This window comes from Triplophysa rosa, linkage group LG2 (assembly GCF_024868665.1).
Source record: "Triplophysa rosa linkage group LG2, Trosa_1v2, whole genome shotgun sequence".
In the NCBI taxonomy this organism is placed as follows: Eukaryota; Metazoa; Chordata; class Actinopteri; order Cypriniformes; family Nemacheilidae; genus Triplophysa; species Triplophysa rosa.
In genome coordinates, this window is record NC_079891.1 from 8,574,984 (window position 1) to 8,586,883 (window position 11,900).

General features: G+C 37.1%; 2 protein-coding genes across 4 annotated transcripts in view; both read left to right on the top strand.

The window, feature by feature from the left end:
• Nucleotides 1-4,629, top strand: part of LOC130565175 (neuronal migration protein doublecortin-like) — a 61,004-nt gene extending 56,375 nt beyond the window's left edge. For 2 of the 3 annotated variants that reach the window (XM_057351759.1, XM_057351766.1), the window contains one exon: nt 412-4,629. In XM_057351759.1, the coding sequence (XP_057207742.1) occupies nt 412-468 (57 nt within the window). In that variant the 3' untranslated portion in view covers nt 469-4,629. The remainder of the gene's footprint in view (nt 1-411) is intronic. The other variant, XM_057351773.1, reaches the window with a different exon arrangement.
• A 1,145-nt stretch (nt 4,630-5,774) lies between these two features.
• Nucleotides 5,775-11,900, top strand: part of LOC130565144 (calpain-5-like) — a 20,120-nt gene continuing 13,994 nt past the window's right edge. Inside the window, exon 1 of the mRNA XM_057351725.1 lies at nt 5,775-5,893. The gene's annotated coding sequence lies outside the window, so the exon portion shown is untranslated. The remainder of the gene's footprint in view (nt 5,894-11,900) is intronic.

Consider the following 11,900-nt stretch of genomic DNA (forward strand, 5'->3'; position numbering starts at 1 on the left):
GTGTCTGTTTCTGTAATTTGTTGGTTTTAGAGCATATTTCAAAAATAGACTGTTAAAATAAATCCCATAAAAAAAAGAAATTTTCCGACAGCTGGGTGGTAGAAATATACCGTAATATATCGTAAGATAACATTTTCCGTGTAAAATTAAATGTTTTCTCAGTTTTCTTGTAAATTTGCGGTATTTTTCTGTAATTTGACGGGTTTTGATTATATTTAAAAAATACGGGAAAAATCTATTAATAAAACACAAACATTTTGTAAAATTACAGTTCTGTAAAATGCTGCTGATTCTACACCCTTTAAAATCTTGGACATTATAAATATATATATATATCAAAAAAAGATATAACATAAAATGAATAGTCAGTAACTTTTTCACTCTGTTTTACACTGAACCTTTGATCTCTAGGATCTCTACTTGCCCCTGTCACTGGAAGATGAAGATTCACAGGGGGAGTCGATGTAGACTCTCCTCTCTCTGTCAATCAACATGATTGGCCAGTCACAGAGGTATCTCTTGTGCTCTCTTGTCTTGGAAACATCAACATCGCCACCCTAGTGTCCAGGGTGATTGAACACATCACCATGGCTGTCCTAGACCGTCGGGTTTTAATCCTCTAGGTTTTGCAGCAATGGTCTGTGCACTATTTGCTGCTTGAGAATTTGATTTCGTTTTCTGTGTTTTCTTCCTATTTTTTGATAACCGATTTGTAGTGACTAATGAAAATGTCAAGTATATGCAGGGCATATACTGCAGTTTACACTTGTATTATGATGACAAACACTCAAATTTGTATGTGGTCTGCTGTTGAAATTCATTTTTTATATATGAAGAACTTGAAATACACTAAAATGTTATCAAACAGCAGGTCAGATCAGATATTTAGACATTGAACCATCCTTTTTTTAAAACAATAATTTTCAATTTTTCACTGACTTTTTAAGATGCTTGGTCTGGGGAATTCGAAGCAGCAAATAGTTGTTTTTACAAGGGTGTGATAGTCTGACTTGTAAAAAAATCCAATTTAAAAAAAGCAAAAGAAAAAAATGAAGAAAAAAACTTGTTGCACCATCAATGCTCTTTATTAATCCTTTTTTTACCCATGCTCTCTCTCTCTCTCTCTCTCTCTCTCTCTCTCTCTCTCTCTCTCTCTCTCATCGTGCAATGGTTCATTATGTTTTAAAGCCCCAAACTGTTGGGACAGAACCCATTAAACTCACTCCATACCACTGTAAATATACCATGTACAGTACAGCCTACTCCAAAACACCCTCATCTGTGTCTTTGCATTCTAACAATATCAAAAAAACAGCTGTTTGTTGTTCGTGGCTCTGAAGGTACCTTTGCAAACTGAGGGGGGGGCAAAAGCTATATAAGGTTTTGTTACAAAAGCAATCACGGTTTGATAAAAATCTTAGGACATAACCACAATAAGATTTTTTTATTTTCTGAGGGTTTTGGTTGCATGAATAAGTTTGAAAATGTAAGGCACAGTGTCATTTTCAGAAAGCCAAAGGTATGTTGCATAGAGGAAGGCTGAAAAACAATATCTCCTTCAGTGATAGTGTACACATTGTTGGATAACACTTTACAGTGGGGGTCTATTTGTTAACCTTAATTGAAAAAATGCATTAAGATTAATTGCATGAATAAAAGCTGGAAAATATATTGTTCATTGTTAGTTCATGTTAGCTAATGCATTAACCAATGTTTATAAATGGGACCCTATTGTAAAGTATTAAGCGGAATGTCTCATTTAATCTCTGATTTTAAAATAAACAGAATATCAGACCTGATCATTTACATTTTAGGAAGTTTTATGTACAGTAGGAAGGTGATGGAATTCAACGTGTGGTAGCAAAACGCAGTCATTTCTGACTTAACATTTTCACAGAGCACTGTGATGGTATTGTGGTATCTGTAGATCATCTCTATAATATGAACACTAGCACAACAAAACTGCAAAAACTGATCTTTTGATTTTTATAGAATTTTCCTTTCCTTTATTTCAGTGTATTCAGTGAATGTCTCCGGGCGATTTTGTACCTTCCAATATACGAACAATCATCTGTCATCAGTTTTGTACTGTTTTGTAATCTTTTGCATTGTTTGATTTGAAGTGGGGATCAAACACTATAACTATTACTATAACCACACATTCTGTAATCTGTTACTGCTAGTTTTGAACACTGTTTTAGTAGTTTATCAGGGTAATTCTTCAGACATGGTGCAAATGCTCTCTTTTCTCCTATAGTGCTGTTAACACACTTGCTAATGTACTGGGATTTTGGGGACAAAAATCAGACTTTCTGCTTATCATGTATTTCTGCTGTATCATTGTGACATGTTTTGGTGATATCATTCTGTGTATTAAACTTCTCACTTTACTATTAATATGAGATGCTATTCCACACCCTGTTTTACAACAATGCTCTTTTTTATTTGAATTATCTGTTTGTTTAACATTTTATCTTCTCAGTGACCACCGCACTTTTTTTACATGCATGGCATTCATGGCCTGCATTTTATAATTTACAACATCTATTTTAAAGGAATGCTTGGTGTTAAAGGTCAAGATCTATCTGTGTATTCTCTTACCACACTAATTAATTTTTATTTGTCTAAAAGTATAGTATACGCAATTTCACAATTATTTTCTGTGGTAAGCATGTCACACAGATACTGTTGTTAGACCTTACTGAACAGAAACATTCTATTAAAATATAGATCATATAACTGTGCTTTTAACACATTACACACATTACCAATACACCCCAGTCCTTATGAATAATTGAAGGTGTTTCAAAGCACCCTAAAAGATTCTTAAGTTCTCTTATTGTCAGTTATATTTTATTGACAGTAATGGAGCAGCCAGCACCATTAGAAGGAATTCTCATCTGTCCAGGGTAAAAATAAATGTTACCACAGCAACAACCTTGTGGTTTTGGTATTTGGTTGCTACGGCAACTCAATAACCCCCCCAATTGGTTCGTACCTGGAATCTGCCTCAACTCCTTTCAGAGTGAACACATTTAAAATAAGAAAGCTGAAGAGGGCGGAGTCTCTATTGAGTGTATCGAAAAGCAGCCAGTGAATTAAATAGGTGATTAGTGAGATACTATGAGCAGAATGGGTCAGTCCTGCTACTTGCTTTTGGTTGCTGTGGCAACACTGTTGTCTCCTGTTACCATTGGTCTTCACATCCAGTCAAAAAATGAATTGAAAATTAACCATATTAATCATTAATTCTTCAATGCTTTACAATTTTCAAGCAAAATACTTTACAAATCATAACTTGTTGAGGCGTTTTAATTGGTCTCAACCACGGTGCCTCATTTTTGGCTTTTATATTGAAATAATGGTGCTCCAGTTAGTGCTTCTCGAAAAGCCATATTCTTTTGTGTCCCAAGAACATTAGTTGACCTGCCTCCAAAGGCATTTTTAATGTGTGTTAAGAAAAATGATGTATGTACAGTAATGGAAAACAACATTTCCAGAAACCATAAATACAAATTCTCTTTGACATTAATCACAGATATCAATCGTCGATAGCACTTATACTGTACTTATATCTTTATAAAATATTGAGATATTAACTGATGTTTGAAGAAGTGATGCAGCAGCTCAGAAAAGCTTTCAGAAACATTCATTCATAGTCAGTAAATATGACATACATTAACAGTTTAGCAACTTATAATATAAAGCAATGTTCAAGTGAATGGCATTAAAGAATTCCTCATCTTCTCTGTGTCTTCAATAAAACAGGGAAACTATACAATAATTCAGTCATTCTGTTTTAAAGGGGTCATATGGTGCGAACACGTGTTTTTCTGTGTCTTTGGTGTGTTATAAGTTGCCAATTGCATGTATTAGACACGTAAAATTACAAAAAAGCGAATGCTCACCCAGACCTGCCTGAAACGCCTCATGTAACCACACCCCCACAAATCCACGTCCGTTCGTGGTATGATTTGACTAAGACCGCCCAAATGAATACGCAAGTAAGGTGGGCGTACCTGTCAGTACAATTGCTTTGGAATCTGATGTTCCAAATGTGGTAAAAGGCGTTACATTTCCGTCACTTGCCGCATTCGACCAATCACTACGCACTGGTTAACTGGCCAATCACAGCACACCTCGCTTTTCAGAGCGATGAGCTTTGTTAAAAATCTGTGCGTTTCAGAGAGGCGGGGCAAAGAGGAGATACAAACATGCACGGTATGTGGAAAATACAGCGTTTTTAAACCTTAAATCGTGTATACACATTGCATTACATCTAAAACAAACGATAATATTCATTTTAGCCGTGTCATATAAATCCCATTTTATTACAGTAGTAGTACGCTTGTCTTTCTGGAAAAATAATGCTGATTAGAATAGGAAAACCTTTTTTAGTCTTTATCTAGAACATTTTATACTAAGTTTTCTTTCTGCTGTATACTTTTAATAAAGCACACTCACTGTAACATAGGTCCCAATGCTCTTTCTGTGGTTTCATTGCATGCTCTTGTTGATAGCTGGAACACCTCTATACTGTCAGTGTTGACCCTTTGATTCTGTAAAATATCAAAGTTGTTTTGCTACTATGTTTCCATCTGTGTTAAATAAAAAAACAAATTTGTTTTAAACCAACCACTTGTATGTATGTTTATCTCTTTATCCGCATTTTCTGCTATTTGAACTTTGAGTAAAATGTGTGAGCAAAAATAGTGTTGTCAACAGTATACATCATGAAACTGATAACAATACAAACATTTTAAACACTTTTTCTGTGAAAGACCTAAACTTGACCCCAAAGACAGCAGTGAGGATACAAAGGTCTGTATTGACACCTGCTGGCAGCTTCCAGTAATGCAGGTGTAGTTTTGTTGGTTTCTGCCGCCCCCTAGTGCTTGAGTATAAATGTTTAGTCCTAAAATTGGGGAATAAATGGGCTAATGTATGCCTGAACATTGTGCCAATATTTTGAAATGCACTTCTAAGGATTCAGCCATTTCAACAACTTCAGTCATTCCCTGAGGCTCTTCGAGTCTCTACTGATATACATACTGTATTAATAGCACAGGCGCTCTGTCATCTGATGAGAACAAGAACTTTGAAGGAGTCACATAATGGGGACTGATACTATTTTTCCAACAGAGAGTTCAAAATAGTTGTAAATAACCTTCGGCCTTCTTTTAAAGATGCAAATTAATTGAAAGCTGTCAGTATAAAATAACAAAAATAACTTCTATCCCAAAGGTAAACAAGTCATAACCCCCCCCCCCACACACACACACACCTCATGCCACTCTGCATGAGTCTAAAACATCTAACTCTACATTACAATTACACCTTAAAAACTGTAAATAAAAGGCATGTTCTTGTCATGTCATTACATCACAATAATTTGAATGACTATTTTTAAGAAATATTGAAATTGACATAATCAAATAATGTTTTAAAAACTACTTTACAAGGTTTTGTATAACTAAAACACCTTAACTGACATCAGTCTGCGTAAACATTACAAATGGAATGGAAATGGAAAACCCTGGAATGCCTTACAAACATTTCACAATAGAAGTCTATGCTTCCACTAATCGTCTCTATTATAGCGAAACAATCCTGTGTTTGGGATAAATGTGTGTTTACGTTACCTGTATTTGAAACAAGGCTCAACATGTTCCATTGCCTCAGGACTAGAGATGAGATCAGATCTTGGCATGCAAGAAAAAATGCAGATACACACGTCTCTTGAAACCGACCGCCTCCACTGTGGGTGTGGGACTGTTAAAGGGGTTTATCCTCTTGTTAAAGGTGAAATAGAGATGGGATTGTATACACATACATTCACGTACATATAACTCCTATGATTTCAACAAAAGACGCATTGGATTGTTTTATTCAGGTAAGAGATGCCATGTGTTTTGTACTTTAATAATATATTTTAGAAGTGTGTACAGTATGTGTGACCTTGTTTTGTTGTGCAGTGAGATATGTAAGGACTGATCACTGTAAATTCTCTACGTTTTTAAAATAGTTTTCGATTATGCATGTTTATGATGTATACAAATCATACACTTATTCATTTTTCGGCTCCCATATGTGGTCATCTTTAAAAATTTCCGTGTGTGAGGGGGAGAGAGAGATAGTCAAGGAAATTACATTTTATCATAGATGCTTTGCAGCTGCTTGCGTGTGGATTGTACAACTGAAGATGAGGAAAATGTGGATGTGTCAAATACTGTTTTCAAACCAGTTGAGATTTAAGGTTTTTCAACAGGGTTGATCTCTACAAGTGAAATCAATGTGCGGTGGTGTACGTTAGAATTATCTTTGAGACAGTAATGCAGTAGACTTAGACCACCTCTATTGTCATTCAATATACAACAAATGTACACAGAATGAAATTTCGTTACACTGACCTTACAACTAAATGAGGATATACTGTAGTAAAGATTACAATCTAATATTACGAATGAAACAAATACCCTTTTTTATATAAAATTGACTTAAAATGTACTTTTATTTTATAACATTTTTGACAAACACACATTCCAAATCCTGCACAGGACTGCAAAAATATTCAAGATGTTTACCAAAGTGTATGACTCTTATTAAGACTTTAAAGATCTGTCTAGAACTGGCAGGATCTTCTATCCCTTAAAAGAACACATATGCAAGTTTTTACTAGAGTATGATAACACACAGTATGAACGCACAAGAGTTCAGACACATTCCTATCATTGCATGACATCATATGGAAGTAAGCTATACGTGTTATTCAATCACCCTTTTACAAGGTAGACAAAGCAACAAAGCACAAGGCAGTGTCAAAAGAAACAGCATTCTGTGTTGTACTGTGTTGTATAAATATTTAATTCAGAAAAACTGAAAATGGTCTTTGAAATGGTCTCATAATTTTTAAGAGCAAATACCAAGAGTTTATTTCTTTTTATATAAAACATAAACTTATTATAGATATTTGGTTGTTTTTAAAGGGATGGCTCACCCAAAAATGAAAATTCTGTCAATAATTACTCACTCTCTAGTTGTTCCAAACCTGTATACATTTCCTTGTTTAGTTTAACAAAGAGAGAGATATTTGGACGAAAACAGTTCTTGGACCCCATTGACTACCAAAGCAGGAACAATTACAATGGCAGTCAAATGTGTTCTACATTCTTCAAAATATCTTATCAACAGAACAAAAAAAAGATAAAATAATTTTTCCTACTATAGTAGTCAAAGGGGTTTTTAATGCAAAATGTTTTGGCTCGTGTCGTTTTTTGCTCTTCTGAGTGTACATGCTTAACACTTCTAAACGAAATTAGATATCTTCAGCAAATTTTACACGTTGATTTATGGGCACAGTCTGAGAACACACAAAAAAGGTGGTGGGCTGCGCCACCTAGTGGCCTTTTAATTAAAGTGGCATACCCTTAGAGGAAGAATTTAAATTTGGAATGAGGAGAAAGGGGGAAGAACAGTTTGTTCGTTTGAACAAATTTAAATTGATTGATTTGTAGTCCTTCAAGTCTGGTGGGAAGACAAAAATGGCCGAACATGCTGTTGAAAAATCACTTGAACAGCTAAAAGCAAAAAGGACAGAGCATTCACACGACTAGTCAACAACATATCAAAAGCTTGTAAAGAGATGATAGAAGAGGATCTTTGGGACAGTTTAAGTAAGCTTAAAAAGCAAGTGGAGAAAGTCATGGAAGCGAATGATAATCTCGAAGCAGGCATTATTGCAGAACTCGAGGCGGAGCTGCGCTGACGAGTCAGCTGTGGTACCAGAACAGAAAAGAGCCGACCTGGAAGAAACTGCAAGTGAATGCGTGAGTAAGCTGCAGGAAAGTGAAAGCCTCCTTCATGAAGCTCTGTGGTCCAAGTTTGGAGGTGTTGAACTGGCAACAGCACTGGAAACTGCTGAAGTTGAGAGAGAGCATGTTGCAGCAGTGGCTCCAGATGTGAATTATGAAGTTTATGATTTCATGCTTGGGCACTTTCAGTCTGTAGTGAAGAAAGCAAGAGATCTGCATACAGTGGCAAAGATGCATTCCTTCAGCTGAACAAAATAATGTCCTTCAAGCTCTCAGAAAACTTGATTATTATGTCACCAGGTTAGTTACAAGAAAGGCTGATTTTAGTCAAGTGAGACAAGAGGAAGAAGGGAAAGAGACTCTACCTGCAATCTCCATCTATTCCGTGCCAAGAATGAAATTAAGACCTACAGCCCTCCCAAAGTTCACTGGGAACAGGCATGACTTTCATAGATGGAGGAAGGACTGGGAAGCACTGCAGAAGCAGGGGGAACCTACAGGCTCCAAGGAAGTTAAGAAGATGCAGGTGATAGATAGTCTCGATGAAAAGCTTGTAAGAGATCTCAGCCACGGAAAATAGTTGAACTACTGCGGTAGGGACGCTGGGGGCTCGTAAAAGGTGCCTTGAGGTCCATAGTGGTGCATTCTGAAAACTCAATTATTTGTGCAGGAATCATGTCTGTAAGGAGGAGAATGTTCATGAGCATCACAATTTTTTATGCTCAAATACTGTGAAAGGGGAAAGAAGTGGCACTCAAAGGAAAGGTAAACTTTGTCATAATGGAGATAGTGGAAGCAGGCACTGTACTCAAGATCAAGAGGATTTCCTATGAAGGTATTTTTGGTGCAAAACAACTGAGTGCCTGTGAGAGTGGAACTTGTAGTTGTAGAGGTCGGACACACATGTGTATCAGTAAATTTGAAGTCAAAATTTGAAGTTGCAAACTTGTAGATTTTATTCCTCTCCCGCAAACACAACACAACAGTTACGCCTTCTTGAATCCTTCAGTGCAAGTGCACAAATCCAGTTCTACAAATCACAAACTAAGATACTCGTGCACTCACAACTTTTGCTACGATTGCTGCAGTAAATATGGTGCAAAAAACATTCACACACCTGCACCAAAAGCAAGCGTTCACAGACGAGTTTATGTGAATTCATGCAGTGAAAGTTGAATGCTTGTCAAATATTTTCTCACAAATTAAAGGTTTTATTCTTGGACATCTTTCTAACACAAACACAAGAACATAACTACAACTGCTTGAATCTGCTGCTGCGAGTCTCTGACACAAGTTCGCACACTCTCTCTTTTTGCACCACATATCTGTGTGATGCATGGAGCAAAAGTGATTTGTGCACTTGCAGAGGCCAAACCAGCTAGTTTTGACGCCCAACAGGTGGCGCCCTAACGCGCAAGCGATGGAAAAGTCTGCGAGAATCATCCCGAGCTGCTTTTTTCTGAAATCGCTAATCGTCATAGAATACATTGGTTTAGTTTAAATACGTATGCTGGTCAACACGTTTTTCTTACAGTTATAAACAAGAAAATATGGTTACTGTAGTAAAACCATGGTTACCACAAAATAACTGATTTTCAAAAACCATAGTTAAACCAAGGTTTTGCCAACAGTGCTACAAAGCATGGTTTTACTCTTTTATAAAAAAATAATTCGTAATGGATCAGTGTTTCTGAATTAGGTATAGCCATTCTTATTTCACAAAAGGTAGCTAGCACCTGCTCTGATAAGTTTACGATTCAATCGTCTCATATTAAATGACACCGTCATATTAAACTATTCCTTGTATTTTCTTCTGCCTAACTTTATAGAAAAATGACAGATCAGGGTGTGTCTTTGCAGGTGCGTAAAACCATTTCACGTTTGTTTTATATTTGTTTTATTTTGATGAGCAATGAACACTGTTACCAGAGAGCAACACTTGTTTCAAGAGGAATGAACTGTATTGTTCGAGCGGTCGTTTTTCTATTTAATATCGAAAGTAAACAATTATTATATTATTATTATTCCTCAATTCCACGCGTTCCGATTCTTAACGCATTTAATCCAACAACATTTCATCACTTTCTTGTCAAACAACCAGACGAACAAACCATACATACCCTACAAGGCATTCTTCTCTGTGCACATATATTCTCCTATATGCCTTGCATCAGTATGGCGTGGTATGACGGCTGTCTGTCATACCTTGGTCATCTAGTAAGTAAAAAATAAATGAAGATATAAACTATTAAATATAAAAAATGATTCAATCAGTATTAAATCAGTTTTCAAAACCATAGTTATGGTTATTTTGTTGTAGCCATGGTTTTACTACACCATGTTTTTTTCTCACTGTAGTAAAACCATGTTTAATTTTCGTAAGGGATTGTCAATGTAGCTGACCAGCATATTTATTTAAACTAAACCAATGTATTCTATGACGATTAGTGATTTCAGAAAAAAGCAGATCGGGATGATTCTGGCAGACTTTTTCATCACTTGCGCGTTAGGGCGCCACCTGCTGGGCATCAAATCTAGCTGGTTTGATCTCTGCAAGTGCACAAATCACTCTTGCTCCATACATCACACAGATATGTGGTGCAAAATGAGAGAGTGTGCGAACTTGTGTCAGAGACTCGCAGCAGCAGATTCACAAACTACATAACCAACAGTGCTGCGAAACATTTGAACTTGAGGGGTGAAGGAATCACTCTTGTCATTCATGAAGTTGGAGGGATGAAAATACGAGTTGAAACCAAGCGGTATCGTTTGAAGATTAGAGTGAGTAGTCATCAAGGCACTTTTAAATCACACCAGTTGGCTTGTTATGGATTAGAAAGCATCGCTGAAGTTCAGGCATGTCCAGCTTGGCAAGGTTACATTTACCACAGCTCTAACTCCCCAGAATTCCAACAAGGAACCATGGGCAATTACATTCTCAGATGGAAGCGAAAATGCTTATGGTGCAGTAATGTACCTCAGATGGAACCTAGGCCAGGGTGCAGTAATTATGCTGGTGGAGTCTAAAGCTAAACTAACTCCTTTAGATCACAAGGGAGATGCTGGTAAAGCAGAGATGTGTGGAGCAGTGTTTGCCTCATGGCTACGAAAGTAATTTGAGCAGCAGAGCCAAATTTGAGTTGAGAGATGGTATCATCTGGTTGATAGCCAAACTGTCCTTGGAGCCATACAGAGAGAGAGCTATGGCTATAAGACATTCTTTGCTAATAGAATTGGGGAAATCCAAGGTATTACAACTCCGCAAGAGTAGTGGTGGATACCAGGGCCACAGAATATAGCCGATTTGATAACTGGGGGGAAACCCTCAAGACCTTGACGAGAATTCTGAAAAAGTTCTTAAGCTCGCCAGTTGAAGAGTGGCCAATTAAGTCAGCTAGAGATTTAGCAACTGCAGCACAAGAAACGATTAACAGGCTCCAGAAGAAGGCATTTGCGGCTGCATTGACAAGGTCCAAAGCAGAGCACCAAGAATCATCAAGGTTAAAGCACAAGGAAGATTTTGTTGAAGTCTATAAAGAATTCAGAAGACCACCTGCAGGGTCAATTGTGGAAAATCTGTGTGAAGTAGAGAGGTTCAGTGATCTAACTCGACTTGTTAAAATGGTAGCATGGGTCTGGAGGGCAGCAAAAAGGTTCCTTGGCAAAGCTCGGACCTTAAACGACCCAAAGTGGGAGGCAGTTTTATTGACAAGTACTATCTCAGTGGGGGAGCGGAAAGAAGCCTTAAGGTATATTTTCCTGGCCACACAAGAAGGTATGACCCTCTCTAGTACTAACAGAGACAGGCTCGTAGTGTCATGGCTCTGCTTCATTTAGTCATGTTTTTCTTGGTCCTGTAGCAGAGTCATGGCAAAGCCTTTGGTTATGTGTGGAGAGAAGCATATTGTTGTCCTTTTGACAATAATATACGTTCTCTCCAGTGTCTTGTCATTGGCCCCGCTCCTCTCGTTTCCTTGTTATCTTTCCCTGAGTGTTTGATTTCCCACACCTGCCCCGTGTCGTTATCCCTCGTTTATCTTTCCTTTAAATACCCTCTTGTTTCTTTGTCTTGTGCTCGTGTATTGCGTT